The sequence below is a fragment of the Podarcis raffonei genome, chromosome 14 (assembly GCF_027172205.1).
Source record: "Podarcis raffonei isolate rPodRaf1 chromosome 14, rPodRaf1.pri, whole genome shotgun sequence".
Classification (NCBI taxonomy): Eukaryota; Metazoa; Chordata; class Lepidosauria; order Squamata; family Lacertidae; genus Podarcis; species Podarcis raffonei.
In genome coordinates, this window is record NC_070615.1 from 18157678 (window position 1) to 18175232 (window position 17555).

Here is a 17555-nt window from a genome sequence, read left to right on the forward strand (position 1 = left end):
AAGGTGCAAGTTCTGATGGCCACAGGAGGTTAGATAACCCACTGACTGCTACTGGAGATTGGTCCATGACTCTCATGCTTCTGTACTCTTGCATCTAGGAAAGTACAAAGAAATAACTTGGGACCCAGTACTTACCAGCGTAGCAGATGGCATCATAGCGGGAATGGGGGTGAGGATACCCTGTCTGGTTGACGTGGAGGTACACGGTGCGCACTCCGACCAGGCCACCACCACAAGTGGGGCGTGCCTTGTTGATGGGATACCGGACGCTGCGGTCTGCCAGCCAGCCAGCGCTGCAGACATCCATCCCATCCTTCCAGGCCAAGTACAGTTCTCCCGTCGTTGCCAAACGAGCGCCAAGGCGGTGGCATTTCTCTGCAGCTTCTGGGAAGCTGAATTTCTCCGGGGAGGTGGCGTAGAAGACTTTCCCTGCAATCACACATAGCAATTTTTATTTATTACAATTGATTTATTAATTGCCCTCTAAACCACTGTCTCAAGGCAATTTACACACAAGATAGTTAAAAGCCCAAAAACAACAAGACCCCAAACCCTAACAATTGGACAGTCATGGTCAAGACCAGTTTAACTAGCTGGGAAAGCCTATTGGGACAAAAATGTCTTCAACTGTTTCTGGAAAGTGGAGATAGTGGGCACCTGTTGTGTCTCGACAGGATTGCTATTCCACAGAACAGGGACAGCCACACTAAAGGCCCTGATCTGAGTTACTGTGGCTTCTGAAATCTTTGGAATTTGCAGGAGAAGCTCTCCCACAAACTGCAGTAATCTAAAACACTTAAACCAAGGATTAGCCGAAGGTTTGCATCTTTTCCTTTTTACACAGTGATCTTGGCCTTTTCTTAGATAGTTCACAGGGTCAAGGGGTCAAACAGAACAGAGGTGAGGAGATTCAAAATGGCAAGCATGTAATGAATAGGAAAGATAGTCTGCAGATACTGGATGAAAGCCAAGGAGATTTATATAGTTAGAGATGCCACTAAAATGTCATTTGAACTGGCTGATGTGAGACTAAACCAAGCGAGACTCAACTCAGCTGATGCCTGGGGAATGAGGTCCAACCCTACAATCTGCAAGGCCAGCCAGTTCCCTTGGGGAGTTTAATCCTCCCCCCTCCCCTGCAGCCACCTTTACCTGCCTGACACCGGGCATCACATATGACATCAGATGTGGGGCAGGTAGTCATGGCTTGGAGAAAATGGCTTTGTGGTCTAAATGGGGAGACGTGACAGGTGAATTTTGTTCCAAGGGCTGGAGGTTCACCACCACTGGGGCAGATAAGATTGCACGTATATTCCTTGAGCACTTGGAGAAGCTAACTCGTGAATGTAAAGTCACCCAGGGCTCTGCTGCACCACAAAAGGGCCACAGACCACCAACTGTCATGAATACCTTGAGGTGGCAAATGGAGTGTATAAGTGTTAAATAGGTAAGAAACAATTACCTTCCATTTCTTCTGCATAACAATACACATCGTACGTCTCATCCGTCTCACGAACACCGTATGTTCTCACTCCAGGAAACTCATCCTTGTCACCATAACAACCTTCCCGGGGATGGTGCATTGGGTACCTGATTCAGTGAGAGATTCAGTGAGAAGAAGAAGACTGTGTTGCCTGGGGGTGGGGTGGAGAAATACTGTTTACTGTATGGTGCTGGGATGGAGGTAGTATCTTGAAGAGCAAAGGGAACCTAAGCAGAATTTGGATATACACCTATGCATGTATGAAGAGCCTAGCAGCTGGATCAAAAGCCCATCTAGTCCAGCATCCTCACAGTAGCCAACCAGATGCTCATGGGAAGCCTGGAAGAAGAACCTGAATGCAACAGCAGTTGTCCCTACTTGATATACTACCTTCCAGCAGTGGAGGTAGAACATAGGCATCAGGGTAAGTAGCCAAGCCATAGACAGTGTTGACCTCATAGATTTGTCTAATCCTCCTCTCAAGCCATCCGAGTTGATAGCCATCATTGCACCCTGTGGGAGCAGTTTCCAAAGTTTGACGGAGCTGCATGAAGAAGTACTGTATTTTTTGCTCTATAAGACTCACTTTTTCCCTCCTAAAAAGTAAGGGGAAATGTGTGTGCGTCTTATGGAGCGAATGCAGGCTGCGCAGCTATCCCAGAAGCTAGAACAGCAAGAGGGATTGCTGCTTTCTCTGCACAGCGATCCCTCTTGCTGTTCTGGCTTCTGGGATTCAGAATATTTATTTCCTTGTTTTCCTCCTCCAAAAACTAGGTGCGTCTTATGGTATGGTGCATCTTATAGAGCGAAAAATATAGTAAATTATATTATCAATGCTGAATCCCCAGGTTCTAAAAGTATGAGAGAGGGGGGAGAAAACCACCTCTCAATTCACTTTCCCTATGCCATGCATGATCTTAGACACCGCCATCGCGTACCCACTCAATTGCCTTTTCTCTAAACAACCCCCCCAAATGTTGCAACCGTTTCGCATAGGGAGTTCCTCCAGCCCCTTATCATTTTAATTACTCTTTTCTGAACCTGCTACAGCTCCACAACTTACTTGTGGAGGCGAGGATGGCCAGAAGTGTACACGGTATTCCAAGTGTGGTTACAACATAGAGTTGTATAACGGCATTGTGATATTGGCTGTTTAATTTCCAGTCCCTAACATGGACTTCTGCATCTTCACAGCTGCCACACACTTGGTCAATATCTTCACTGAGTTATCCACTACAACCCCCAGGTCTTGTTCCTGGTCAGTCACCACCACTCCAAACCTCTTTAGCATCTATATGAAATTTTAGGGAGAAGGCCAATGTACATCCCTTGATCTGATTGAGGGGGCGTGTGTTCCATTAACCTGGGAAATTGCAGGATCAAAGTGATGAAAATTGGGGCGGCATTCCCACATGCAGTTCTTCCCTGCTGTTTTCAGGGGGGAATCATGAGGGGAAAGAAACACACATGTGCATAAAAGATGGAAGAATAGCGACGTCCAGTGACGTTCGTTGTGATGTCCTCTGGTGTGAATGAAATCTGATATAACTTGAGAGTATATGGGTCAAAAAGCTACAGCTCCATAACCCAACAGGTACTGCAGTACAAAAAGAGCAGGAAAATCAACAATATACCCTATTCCATGTTGCAGAATACAGCTGCAAGAAGCAAAAATCGGTGTGGAACAGCCCCTAGTCACATTGACCTCTGACCCTTTTCTGATTCTTTGTCCATGATAACCTGTATTTTCCCCAATGGTCAATTTCTCCCCTGTGGTTCACATAATTCCCTGCCAGCACTTACCTGACCGTCTGATCAGCCAACCATCCAGCATCACACTGGTCAAAGCCATCGTCATAGGCAGCCTGGAGCTGTTCTGGAGTTGCAATGACAGCACTGTTCTGGATGCAGGCCTGCTTGGCCTTCTCAAAGTCCAAAGTGTACCGGGTGGAGATGGCTCTGTAATGGAACACGATGCCTGGAAAACACATTCACCAACATACACACATGCATCAGTAAATAACCCAAACCAGTTGAGTTTAAATAAAAGTGAGGCAGAGGGCAGCGACTTAGGATATTCAGGAACTAGAGTGATACTGCAGAGAATCTAGCGTTGCCTGTGTGCTTGCTTCTGGGTCCCTGCTGTTCTGAAACACATAAACTTCCCTTTTGGGGCCCATGGGCCCTCCTTCAAACTGGAGAAAGTGTTGCAGGTACCGCACACAAACACACACACTGCAACCAAGCACACACCGCAACTTATTCTCATTGGCTACAACACAAGGTTTCTTTCAAGTCAAATTTCAGGATGGGCAGGGGAAAGGTACCATGGTGGTGACCTGTAATCCAGCCCTAAAGGACAAAACTGACATGACATTAAATGTGTAAGTCCATTTGATCAGTCTGTTCACGCCCCCCCCCCCCTTAACACCAATTGATAGGTGAGCAGGATTACTACCATGGCAAGCACAGAATGCAGTTAAACGTTTTGCCCCATGTCTGTCAGGATGCTGTCAGCGGCTACCGGCTGGTTGCCCAGGAATTATAGAGACAAGGAAAAGTTCCTTACAGCCTTTTTTAATTTCAGTCTTTGCAGAGAGAGGCTATAGAACCCAGCCTCTTGGATAATGGTGTTGTCCCGAGTGAATCTCCACCCAGCATCTCTCCCACTTCCTCATTCCTCATTCTCATCATCTCCTCTAGGTTGCTGAGAAGTGCCCTCTGTCTTTGAGCTCTTTGCTCTCCTACTTTTAAGGCTCTCCGGGTTCTGGAATCTGGAGGGCCTGGAAAGCTTTCTAATGACAACGTTTCAGCCGGGTGTTGCTCTGTCTTTCCCATAATTTCCCAGCTTTCCCCTTCATCAGCCTCTGAGCTGCAACCTCCCTCAACCCCCTGTTGTAAATCTATACTGTCTTCCTCTTCCTTCTCCCTGGAAGGGTCAGGATGGGGAGGCGGTCTCTACCATTCCTCCTCTGCCCAGTCCCCAACAATGTCATGGGCCTGTCAAAATCCCCCTACTCGTGCAGTTAGACCCAGCAAAGCAAACTTCCATTGTTGCCAACTTCTCCTGCATCTAACAGCAGTCGGTGGCGGTGGGCCGCACCAAACTCACCGCCTCCCGGTAAGCTGCAGTAATGCCAGTAGTGGAAGGTGCAGTAAGCCCTGCTAGCTTGCCCTGGCAACCACTCCTTGTGTGAAGTGCATGGCCATCTGGAGAACCCAACTCAAAAAGGTCAGCCGTAGCAGCAGCAACAGGAGAAGATGCAACCTTACCTTTTACCTTCACCTCTACGGTGTCCTGGCTATCCTCAATGCCATGTATCACCTCGCAGCGATAGATCCCGGTATCATTGGAGCGAAGTGCCTTGATTTCCAGCGTGGCATCAGTGGGTATGGCTGGGTAATTGGGCAAAGAGACCACCTCCTGGTATGCAGTGTTGATTCTCACGTGCCCATCCATGGCCACCAGCAAGACAACCTCTTTGCCGCCCGACAGCTTGCTCCATTTGATCCGTGGAGTCAGAGGCGGGGTGAACGGAGATGTGGTGACGTGTTCCAATGTGTTGATGTAGTAGCAGGGGATGGTCAGGGTGTTTCCCAGGGGAATGCGCAGGGGGGAGCGTAAAGGTATGCTCACACTCAGTGTGGCACCATGATCTGCTGGTTCCAAGAAGATGAGGAGGTGAGAGAGGGAGAAATCAGCAGGATTCGCCCATTGCTAGACATGGTGGTTATCGGTGGCATGCGGTGAAATCTTTCATAGGGGCATTGTTAGGGCTAGAGGCACCAGCTTACAAAGGCGATGGGGCCCCCGACATCATGCGTGCGACATCATAATGTCCTGATGTTGCACGCATGAACATCGCACCTCCCTAAGTCGGGCAGAAACTTCCGGGCTTTGGCAAGGGGGTGCCAGGCCTTGGACAGGATACTAGAGTCCTGCTACCTCATTCCCAAAACTGGGAGGCTTTGGGAAGGTGGTGGGAGGGCCTGGACTCAGTCGGAGCATCGCGTCTCCCAAGGCCGGCTTAAGCATATCCGGTGCCATGGTGCAAAGATCCCTCTGACGCCCCCCCTCATTTCCCAGAGTTGTCAACCTTTTCCCAAGCCTCTGCAGGGATCGCTCTCCTCCCGTGGGGGCTTGGGAAGGAAGCTGCATGCCCGCCAGCCATATAGTTGGCGGGGCGCAGCTTCCATCCGAAGCCTCTGCGGGGATCGCTCTCCTCCCACGGAGGCTTGGGAGGCAAGCTGTACGCCCTCCAGCCATATGGCTGACAGGGCGCAGCTGGCAGACATGCAGGAGGGAAAGGGGAGGCCACTGGCAAAGCTGTGCAGCTCCCCCACTCACTGGGATACCCCTGAGAGGCTGGCACCCTGGCGCAACACGCCAGTAAACCCAATGGGAAAGACGGCTCTGGCGCCTCCCTCTCTAAGCCAGGTAGAAGCTTCCCAGGCTTTGGGAAGGAGGTGCTAGGCTTTAATATTCTAACCCACCAGGAACATGTAAGGGACTAGCCTAGTGCCCCATGTCCATAGACCTCACACCACTGGTAGCTAGATTCTGCCTCCATGTTTGGAAGCAGTAATGCTTCTGAATACTAGGGGAAGGGAGAGTGCTCTTGTTCTTGGGTCCTGTTTGTGGGTTTGCCACATGCAACTGGCTGGCAACTGTGAGAACAGGATACTGTTCACAGGAAGGGGCTTGAGGCCTAACACTATCCACACACAAAACTTCATATATTTTAAGGATGGCTCTGGAGGTCTCACATACCTAAAACTTCCACAGCGACAGCTGCAGTGATGATTCGCAAACACACAAAGGCTAGTAGAAAAGTGGTCATTGTTTTCCTGAAAGAAGCATAAAGACAAAAGAGCTGTGTTAGAGAGAAATGGACAGCACCATCTTTTGTGGAACGAGGGTGACAAGAAGTGAGAGTGGCTCCTGTACTTGCGAGAGGTGTGGAGCAAGCGTCAGTTCAACTAGGGGTGATCTTCTGGAAATGGGGGAGAAGAACCTTCCCTGTCTGATATATTATTAATTAGTAATGTTAATTAGGTTGTATCCAGTGTTGTTGTTGTTTCTACCTTTCCTCCAAGGAGCTCAAGGCGGCAAACTTGGTTCACCCCCTCTCCATTTTATTCCTACGTAACCCTGTGTAGCAGGTTAGGCTGAGAGACAGTGACTAGGTCCAAGGCCACCCATTGTACTTTATGGCTGAGTGAGGATGAACCCTGATTTGCAAGGTCCTACACTGAAATGCTAACTGCTATACCATGCTGGCCTACTTAGAGTAATCCCATTGAAATGAACGCATGTGAATAACTAAGGTCCATTAATTTCAGTGGCTGTACTCCAACTAGAACTTAGCTGGATACAATCTATCATGATGATGTAAAAAAACATCCTGGAACCAATTCTGGTGAAGGTGCAGCATATAGAAAGACATAACAAACTGGAGAGAAAGTGGTGGCCAACACATGAAAATAGTGGATGAGATTCAGATTCAGATTCTGCAAAGTGGCCTTCTTTTTCTAGGCACCTGGTTGGCTACTGTGGAAACAGGATTGGCCTTGGGCCTGATCCAACAGGCTCTTATTCTGTTCCTATGCTCTTAGTGCCTATCACTTTCATTGGGTGATCCGCCTAGTATTATGAAACAAGGAGAAAAATTGTGAGTCCATTCTCTCTATACTAATTGAAAAACAAACCAAAACACCCCTCTATTGTGGCCTCTTAGTCATCTATTTTTCTGCATCTGAGCACCATAAGGACATAAGAAAAATCCTGCAGGACCAGACCAAAAGCCCATCAATTCCTGCATTGTGTTTTGTGCAGTGCCTCTAGGATGACTGCAAGCAGACTGTGAGTGCAATAGACTCCCCAATCTTGTATTCCCAAGCAACTGGCGTTCATATTATCATTCTTTCTGGAATCCTTCTAAGCAAGCAGCCATCATCACCCCTTGCAAAATTGGGTGCTGGTAGTCAGGAATGCAGACCATTTTCTACACAACATGACACACTGCTCTCTCTCTTTCCTCTATTCAGGTAGGCAAGATGCATTATCAGAGTTAAAAAACATATTCTAGATGGGAAAACCACTTAAGGAGGGTGGAAAGCAGGGCTGGAGAAGGGTGTGGTCTGATAAGAGGGGTGTGGCTGGGGAAGAGGGTGTCCTGGGAATAGTCCCAAGGGCCACACTGAAAGGTGTGGAAGGCCACATTTGGCTCCTGAGTCTGAGGTGCCCCGCCTCTTACTGTAAGTAAATAAATATGGCATAAAAATGGACATTGGTTTATCAAACTTGGACCAACCGCCAATCAGTTTCATTTTGTGACCCCTCAACCACACCATGGGCCAGAACAGAGATCTGATGCTTGGGGAGTCCTGCCCAAACAGGGCTCGAACATAACAGAGGAAATGTGGAGGAGCTCTGGTTCATTTGGGTCCCGTGATTTGGTGCACACTTCTGTGAACAAATCCCTGATTGTTTTCACAAGATGCCTTCCTAGAACTGAGAGTTTTTCTGTTCAAAATCCAGCTTGCTTCAGGAAATGGGAGGGGAAAGTTTTTAGGCAGGGGAGGAACTCGTTTTACATCTCCCCCCCCCCTTCTTAAATAAGGCAAACGCTGGAACCCAAATACAGAAATAAATATACTTCTATGACTTTTTGTGTGTGTGTTTTCTCAGCTGTAGCAAAAATAAGAAATTTATTCCATTCTGACCGGCTTCCAAACCACCCCAAGACTGAAACTCCTTTATACATTTAGCTACTTGGGATGCTGCTCTTCTCCTCTCCTGTCCTTATTAATTTTTGTTTTAATTGCCGCAATTCCTTGGTCATCAAATTAACTGAAACAAAATAACATGCTCTTCAACATTTCTCCACTGAAAATAGGGACGTCCCATTCCATAATGATAATTTTACTATTCATCTTACTGGGTTGCCCCAGCCACTCTAGGCAGCTTCCAACATATATAAAAACATTGTAAAACATTAAACATTAAAAAACCACTTCTTATATAGGATTGCCTTCAGACAGCTCAAGCATCAGATAACTCCTTACCCTCCAATGAAATAGGGACATCCTTAGGAAAAGTGGGACATCCCGGGATCAAATCAGGAACTGGGACGGCTTCTCTAAATCAGGGATGTCCCTGGAAAATAGGGATACCTGGAGGGTCTGAAATAAGGATATGTTTGGACCAGCCTGTTTCCCAAGTTATATTCTAAGAAGGAGGAGCTGGCAGAATTATTTATGTCAGCCCCATTAGGCAGAGGTATGTGTGCATTGGAGGGCAAAACCAGGTTATTAGCTGAACGCACGGATGCACTGAAGGTGTCTGAGTTTTATACAAACGAATGCAAAGGGATTTCCGTCTAAGTAAATGTGCACCTTACATTGGAAAGAACAGCCAGATTTTGGAAAATCTGAAAGCCCCATAAAGAGAACAGGTCTTCACTGGGTGCACCTCGCGTCTGCTGTAATGGGAGCTAGCGTTTCACTCTTGAAAGAAAACATAGCTTAGAGCTGTCATCTTCAAGCACCCAGGACCCAGCCTATAAATCGATTTTCTGAATAGGCCTATCTTTCTCCATTTCTCTCTGGATCATCAATTGCCCAAAGAGGACAGGACAGGAGGACTTTGTGAGCCAAAGCACATTGTGTGCGTGTGTGTCTAATTAATTCACTTTTGTTTTGAACCAAAAGCAGCCAGCAGTGCCTTAATACAGTGTCACACTTCTGATCCACATTGTTCCTTGTGCTGGTTTCCTGCTAGAAAAATCACCCCCACCAGAGCTACTGTTTGCCCCCAAAGGTGCAGTAAACTGCGATTACTTTCAGTAAGCTGCAATTAATGTTAACAAGCTGTTTAGGTCTATTACCCAGCTGTTTTTGTGCAAAGGATCCCTTGTCCTCATTTCCACCCAGTCATTTGCCTTCTCTCCTTCTCTCTCTCTCTCTCTCTCTCTCTCTCTCTCTCTCTCTCTCTTTCTTTCTTTCTTAACACAACAGTCCTGGCATCACCATGTGATATGCTTTGGCATCTACCAGGACCCCATTACTCCAGAAGGGCTCTTGGGCAGCCAAGCACATTTCCAGGACCTCCTTTTATTTTTTTCTGGCACTAAGTCTGGTAGCTTCCTATCATGAGGCACAGTGAGGCAGCTGCTTCAGGCGGCAAATTCTGAGGGGGGGGGGAAGTGGCTAGAAAGGTGTGCCATGTGGTCTGCCCTGCAGCCCCTAAGCTAGCTTGCCACCATAACAGCTGGCACACCAATGAGGTGACATGAGGCAAACCAGCTTGGATGGTATGCGCCTACCTCTCCACTGGAGCTTGTGCCTGGATCTGCATGGGGAAGCTTTGGTGGCATGTCTTGCCTCAGGTGCCCAAAAGTCTTGGGCTGGCCCTGGCTACCATGTTAATTCCTCTAGCACCTGTGATGTGGTGCTGCTTTGAGACAGTACTGGAACTTAAATGGCAGCTGCCTGGAGCCAATCAGCAGTGGGTGGTGCCCTTTGGGACCGGTAGGGCGGAAGGCAGGGAGACCAACAGCAGGTGGTGCGAGAGCCAATGACAGGCAGAGTCAACCCATTCTCCTCTGTCTTGTGTTCTCCAATGGCGGCACTAAGGTAAAGAGGAGGAAGCTGATAGGCTGTGCTCTCCCCTGGCTGCTTGTAAGTAAGAAGGCAGGCAGGTGAGGACTGGCTGAGGGAAGCTGGGGGTTTGTGGGGCAGTGCCCCATTTGTCTTAATGGAGCAGCCTCTACTGCAACCAGATTAGCAACACCAACACCACCAACACCAGGTAACTGTGTCAATGGGTGAAGGAAGCAGCTGCCTCTGAGGCAACTATACAAATGGAGCCAAAAGCTGGAAGCTGGTCCTAAAAGCTAGAGAGCACAGTAGGAAGAAGATGGTGGTTATTTATGTATGCTACTACTGCGGCCCATGTTTTGTTAGCCCTCAAATGGAAAACGAGCGAGGTCCCAACTAAAGAAGAATGGCAGCTGAAGTTGAAAGAATATGCACAGCTTGCAGACTTAACATATAGATTAAGGGAACAAGAAGAACATACGTTTAGAGAAGATTGGAAAATATTTATTGGATATATGGGAAAGAATGGTGTACGCTGGCAGCATTAAGATAAATTCAGCAGTGTAAATAAGCTTTGATGGATGCAATAATGGAATGCTGAATTGTATAATTTCTGTAAAATATGCAGGGATTTATGATATGCAAAATGAACCATGGAAAGAGAAGAAGGGAAGTCATTGATATCTTAAGGATGTAAAAATGAGTATCTTAAATTGGAAAACAGAAAATTTAATAAAATATATATACGAAAGAAAAGATGATAGTGTGATTCAGCAAAGGTCAGCTTGCAACCCACTGGCCAGAAGCATTACTGTTTCCGGCCCTCGAGGCAGAGCATAGCCACTATGGCTGGTAGCCATTGATAGTCTTATCCTCCATGACTTCTTTTTAAGCCATCCAATTTGGTGGCTATCACTGCCTTTTGTGGCAGCAATTTCTACAGCTTAACTATGCACTGCTTTCTTTTATCAGTTGTGAATTTTCCAACATTCAGCTTCATCGATAGTCAATGAGCAGGTGTGCCAACTCTAGGGGGTGGAGTTGTCTTCCGAACTCTCAATAATTGTTTGAAGGGGGCTCAGCCCTCCCAATATTGAGGGGCCCCAGTGCAATGTCGCAGAAGGCTGCACCAGCCTGGGGAGCATTCGGAGATGTTTGTGACATTGTGTGAAGTGTGCAGGACGTAAATTATTATTATTATTATTATTATTATTATTATTATTATTATTATTATTATTATTGTTGTTGTTGTTGTTGTTGTTGTTGTTATTGTTGTTATTGTTATTGTTGTTATTGTTATTGTTGTTATTGTTATTGTTGTTATTGTTGTTATTATTATTATTATTATTACCCCGCCCATCTGGGCCTCCCCAGCCACTCTGGGTGGCTTCCAACAAAGATTAGAAATACATTAAAATGTCACACATTAAAAACTTCCCTGAACAGGGCTGCCTTCAGATGTCTTCTAAATGTCAGGTAGTTGTTTATCTCTTTGACATCTGATGGGAGGGCATTCCACATATGCATGATGCCTCCCCCCATCTTAGGGGCAACACAGTGTGCATGAGTGCTAGTGTTATGAGAGAGGGTAGTGCGTTTGGGCCACACTAACCTCCCCACGCTGACCTCCTGCTCTCCCTTTGGTAGGCAAAATTGACCCAGCTGCCAGGAAGTTGGTCCAGTGGCTCCACCTCCCCTTGTGAGACACTTCTCTTTTGGAAGAGACCAAATTGCAGCCAGGCAGAAGGCACATTTGCTACTGGCCTCATTTGCAGTGGCAGCAAAAAAGAAAAAGAAAAACACCTTTGAGTTCTTGTCACTGTTAATGGTGAGCCTCACACTTGAGATACTGCTGGAGAATTTCTCCTCTCTCTCGAGCTATGGTTCCCAACATGGGGCACATGCCCCACAGGGGGGCAATTTGATTTTTAAGGGGGGCAATTCGAGAATGAGTTATTAACAATTGTTAATGGCCTTTTAGGCTTCCTCCATGTGAATAGGAGTCCACTTTTTGAATAATAAGAATTACAGTGGTACCTCAGGTTACATACACTTCAGGTTACAGATGCTTCAGGTTACAGACTCCGCTAACACAGAAATATTACCTCAGGTTAAGAACTTTGTTTCAGGAAAAGAACAGAAATCGCGCGCCAGTGGCCCGGCGGCAGCAGGAGGCCCCATTAGCTAAAGTGGTGCTTCAGGTTAAGAACAGTTTCAGGTTAAGAACAGACCTCCAGAACAAATTAAGTTCTTAACCCGAGGTACCACTGTACCATCAGGATTTTAGAGATGCTTAGGTGGGGCATGGCCCAAAAAAGTTGGGAACCACTGCTCTAGAGAGATTGAATGAAATGGTTCACCCTTTCTAATTTCTCAGACTACGAATAGAGTGAAGAGAGTTTTGAGAGGCCATTTGCACACAGTGCTAGTCTCAACAAGAACCTGATCAACCGCTGTGGTGGAAACTCCTCAGACCCAGACATTTTGCTTGGAACAGCTTTCCCTTTTGGGCACATGGAAAAAGAAAATATATCCTCTTGGCGCTTGCCATACAAGAGGGTCTGCTTTTTCTCTCGCTGAGATCCATGTTTATACAGCAGGATGCAGTGGTCAAGCTTTTCCTGGACTGTACCATTTCAGGTTGCAGGTATGTGTGTGGGCAGATCCACGCCACACATTTAAAGCACATGACTTCCCCCAGTGAATCCTGGGAACTGTAGTTTAAGGGTACTGAGAACTGAAAGCCATCTGCTTCCAATGTGCAATGGGTGTGCTTTAAATGTTTGGAGTGGGGCTTGCCTGTGTGTGGGTCACATATCTGTGTGCAAAAACCCTCTCCCTCAGAAAACGAGCATATAAAGGAGAGAATTCCCCTGCACGGCTCATACAATTTTATGGGTGCTGAGAGTTGTTAGGAGATCTCCTGGTCCCTTCAGAGACCTACCATTTCTCAGAGTTCCCTGGGAAGAGGGATTAATTGTTAAGCCACTCTGATAAATATAGCTCTGTGAGGGTAGTAGGGGGTATCCTCTCAACAGCCTTAACAAACTATACTTCCCATGATTCTTTGGGGGAAGCCATACCTGTTTAAAGTGGTATGATACTGCTTTAAATATACAGTGCAGATGTGGCCTAATGTAAGCTCAGGGTTTTGTGACTGGAAGGCCCCATGTTTGTTTGTTTTTCCTTAAAAGGCAGATGTGGAGAACCTTGACCATGATTGGTCCTGTGGCATGGAAGGAAAAAGTTAGATCCTAACAGAAGGCAAACATTCAAAACAGGGTCCCTGTAGATGCATTTTTTAAAAAAGAAAACAAAACAAGTCCACCTCATGCCAACTATACAGCTTCTTTTCTTCTTTGCATCTGGCAAGGATAGCAATTAGGAAAGCTTGTGTTGGGTTACACTTAGGGTTGCCAACAATTCACACACTCACACCCAGGAATGGCTCCTGTGCCTTTAACCAGTGATGAGGAAACTGTGGTCCTCCAGCTGTTGCTTGGCATGGCCCATAGTCAGGGATGATGGGAGTTGTGGTCCAACAACACTGGAAGTTCCCCAACCCTGCTAAACAGGCAGAAATTCAGTAGGTGAAGTTTTATCACCACCATAGGTGCAGTGATAGGAAAAGTTTCCACCTGCTCAATTTCTCCTTGCAGAGCAACTATTGAATATTCTAGAGTGCTGTCCAATATGAAAATGAGATTAGAAAGGGGAAGCCTGGCTTTGGTATGTTCCTCCTTTCTCCTCAGTGCCCCCTGTGCTCAGTTATTCCAGGGAAAATACACCACAGTAATAACATCATTAATACCTTAGCTTTTATACACTACTTGAGAGCAGGGATGAGGAACTGCTGCCCTCCAGATGTGGATGGACTACAACTCCCATCAGCCTTGGTGGCTCTGCTGGCTGCTGGGTATTGAGTCCACCAACATCTGGAAGGTGACAGGCCCCTACACCCCTGCTTCAGAGGGATCAGAGCACTTCAGACACATTACTGCAGTCCTCACTATGACCGTGTGAAGTGAGTACAGATGTGGGTTATATTATAGTGCAGATGAGGACTGGAGGCTGGCTGTATCTACATAGTAAGTTCACGGCAGAGACCCAAGATTCAAAAGAGAGGCTTCCCAAGTCGGAGTGCAAGACTCTTTCAATGCAAGCTGACACCTGCCTACTCAGAAGTAAGCCCTGCTGAGTTCGATAGGATTCGCTCCCAGGCAGTGCTTTTTTCTGGGGGTACACAGGGGTATGCATACGCCTAAACATTTTGTGAATCTAAGTTTGGCCTCATTGAGGGGCAGTATTTCAATATGAGTAGGAAAATGAGAGTACCCCTAAAAAAATTTTTAGAAAACCAAGCACTGCTCCCAGGTAAATGAGTAAAAGTACTGCAGGCTCAGCTACTGTGTTATGCTAGCTTCAACAAGACCTTTATCTCAACAGGGAGATTTCCTCAAGTAACTGAAGGAGTTTGCTTACACTATTAAAGCAATTAGTACTCTGAGGAGCTCTTGTTCTGCTATAAACAATGTCAAGGAGACAGGTTTTCAGCCCAGGGGGGTTTCTCTTTCTACTATAATATTCATGACAGCCAACACATCTCTCTCTCTCTCTCCCCCTCTGTCTCTGACAACACACACACACATTTTAAATACCCCAATGTCCATCAAAAGTTCTCTCACACAAGAGATCATGTTTCCTTTTATAATATTAGGCTCGAGTGCAGCTGCTGAAAACTCAAGGATCTTTCCTCTCCTTTAAATATTTTCATGAGTGTGCCATTCAGTTTAAAAAAATGAATAAACAAATAAGAAGGAAAGCAATACTGTATGGCCTGTTGCCTTAAAACCAGCTCGAGAAATTATTTCCCCATCAAGTGGATACCAGCAGTGCTTGCTGTTAAGGTAGAATTTGGGGGCAAGAGGTCCAAGGCCCTGCTCAGGAGAATGAGATCAGCAGGGCTGGTTTACCACATTTTGAAGTAAGCAAACTAATACAAATTTCTGGAGGCAAACCATCCATAAGACCCATAAACCTAGAGTCTAAAACTACCTAACTGGTGGGTTTCTAAGGTGACCCAGCAAGGTGAATTAGCACAGTAAGGGTTAACCCAAACCCTATCTTCATTATTTGCTTCCTTCCTCCTCCCATTTCTGACTCCAGGTTTATTATGCCATTCCCAGAAACGTACAAAACCAAATGGCAGCTGGTTGGTTACCTGGAACTAGAAGTCAGCAGGTTTGAATCTCCATTAAGTCTCCAGGGCTAGCTGCTTCAGACTAGAGGTTAGCAGGGTCCTTCAAGAAAAGAGGAGAGAGAAGGTAGGGTCCTTTCAAGGCAGCAAGCAGGCAGGGCAATCTGGACGTATGGTTCTATGGAAGCATCTGCCTTAGCTTTCCTTGGTTGCCAGAAAAAGGAATGTACGCAGATGCAGAGAGACAAAACACAACGTTCTGTGTTATTGAAGGCCATTATGGTGCTCAGCGGTAAGACGCGAGACCAAGCAGAGTTAACCGGTGCTGTGGGTGACATAGCTGGCAGCCAACACATCCCTCTAGGCTTGACGCAGGAGAGGAAATAAGCTTTTTGCTTCATCTGCTGAATCTGTGTGCATGTCATAATGATGCTCTTCCACCAACCAAGAAACAATATCATGGCACTGGAAGAAGGTAATGCTTGTCTCCTGTGGTAAAGGGCAGCTTTGTGATGGGGTGGTTTGGTCCATAGATTCTGGAAAAGTAGCCCCTATGGCCTGATCTTTATTCCCACTCCATCTTCTACACAGCAGCTGCTCTTTAATACATAGACAAAAACAAACCCAGACACTCGAAATGTGACTGTGGCTTTTCACATATCATCGCTTACGCAGCATCACCAAAACGAAGGAAGATTGTAATTTGGATTGTAGCACCAGGGTGTTCTGTTGTGTGTCGGCTCCTAAGAGGGCCCCGAGTGGCATGGAATTTACAGCTGCTAATGTGTATGTCTAGGTGCAAATTTAGAAATAATTTTCAGTAATTTACACAGAGATATAATCAGTCTCAGATTGCAGTTTCAGATGCTGAGGCTTCTGATAGCAATATTGCAGGGTGGGGTGAGGGAAACAAATATTGTTTTTCTAATATATCTGTAGCCAGAAGAACAAGCACTCTCACAGTTCCATCACAGGACAAATTATCGCAGAGTAAATGAACAGACTGCTTAGCAGGCAGGCAACAGCTTTCGGCAATGCATGACAGGTTGCGTATTTGTAGTAGGGAGCTGTGATGGGATGATGAGCTGCTTGTGCGTAAAGTCCTAGTCCCTCAGAGTTTGGCTAAGTCCACAAACCTCTGTCTGTGACGGAGCTCCTTAAGCATGGCTCCATCAGTCGCTTGTAGAATCCGACAGTGGGCGTTTACGGAACTTCTTCCAGCATAAAAGTTCCTTAACGGAAACGCGTCTTCTGGACTCTCGGCGTGACAGTTTCCGGCGAGGAGTAGGTGTCCCTATGGGAGGTCCTGAAACCTCCCCACTATTTTCGCTGGAAGTGTCTCTGAGCCCTCCCTCCGACTCACTTTCCCTTGGAGCTATTCCTCTCCCCCTGCTGGTTCCCTCCCCAGCTGATAAGTCTCTCTCAGCCTCTGTGAGCCCTTTCACCTCCTGTCTCTCCGATGGCAGTTCCCTGACAGGAGCAATGGGTATTCCACACTCATCCTTGGTATGCAAAGAGGGGAGTAACAAGAAGGCAAAGTATCCCTATCCCATCATTGGTGGGTGTGCATTTGGAGCATTTTCATCCCTCAAAATGCTGCTGCAACTGATGACCATTTGTTTAACTGCGCCACCAGGCTTCCTCAGTAGTCTATTCCTCTGTTGATCTGATGCAGCAGATTGGCCCTGAGCATGAAGTTCAAGAAGCATTTTTGGAAAGCTTCTTTGGGATATGGAGAAGTTTAAAAGAATACAGGGCCAGGGATATACACTGGCAGAGGAAGAGGAGTGCGGGGGGAGCGCACTGCTCCCAGCAGCGCGATCCCGGTGGGGTGCCATCGTAGCTGCTCCCCCACCCGTGCTGGGCGCCACGCCACACCCCCAGGACACACGCCAGTCCTGCCCCCTCCTGCTCTCCACCCCCCAGTGCCTGAGCATGAAGCTCCACCACTGAGGATACGATGATGGCCATTCAAACAAAAATACTCCACAAGGACCTTGAATATGTCACAGGGCCTCTACTCTGTAGCTCACTATGCATTAATCCAGTACTGGGGAGATCATCTCTCCAAACTCTGGCATAAAGCCGATGTACAATGCTACCTCAGAATGAGCCAGGTTATAAATAAGCTGCTTGTCCAAGATTGTATAAAGATTTCTCCAGCTCTTCTATCCAAGAACTTTGAAATAACTAAGATCCATTCATGCAGTGGTGGTGGTATCAAACACCCATTACTATTTCTGCAGCGGAGTCCCTACTGAAGTGTCTAGGATA

General features: G+C 46.7%; 1 protein-coding gene across 3 annotated transcripts in view; it reads right to left on the reverse strand.

Annotated features, from left to right (window-relative positions):
• ACAN (aggrecan) overlaps window positions 1-17555 on the reverse strand; it is an 85392-nt gene that overhangs the window by 37714 nt on the left and 30123 nt on the right. For 2 of the 3 annotated variants that reach the window (XM_053364999.1, XM_053364997.1), the window contains exons 2-6: window positions 6255-6331; window positions 4757-5140; window positions 3287-3461; window positions 1463-1590; window positions 136-429 (exon numbers count right to left, since the gene is read on the reverse strand). In XM_053364999.1, coding sequence (XP_053220974.1) covers window positions 136-429; window positions 1463-1590; window positions 3287-3461; window positions 4757-5140; window positions 6255-6324 — 1051 coding nt within the window. In that variant the 5' untranslated portion in view covers window positions 6325-6331. Of the gene's footprint in view, window positions 1-135; window positions 430-1462; window positions 1591-3286; window positions 3462-4756; window positions 5141-6254; window positions 6332-15305; window positions 15385-17555 lie in introns of all 3 variants that reach the window. The other variant, XM_053364998.1, reaches the window with a different exon arrangement.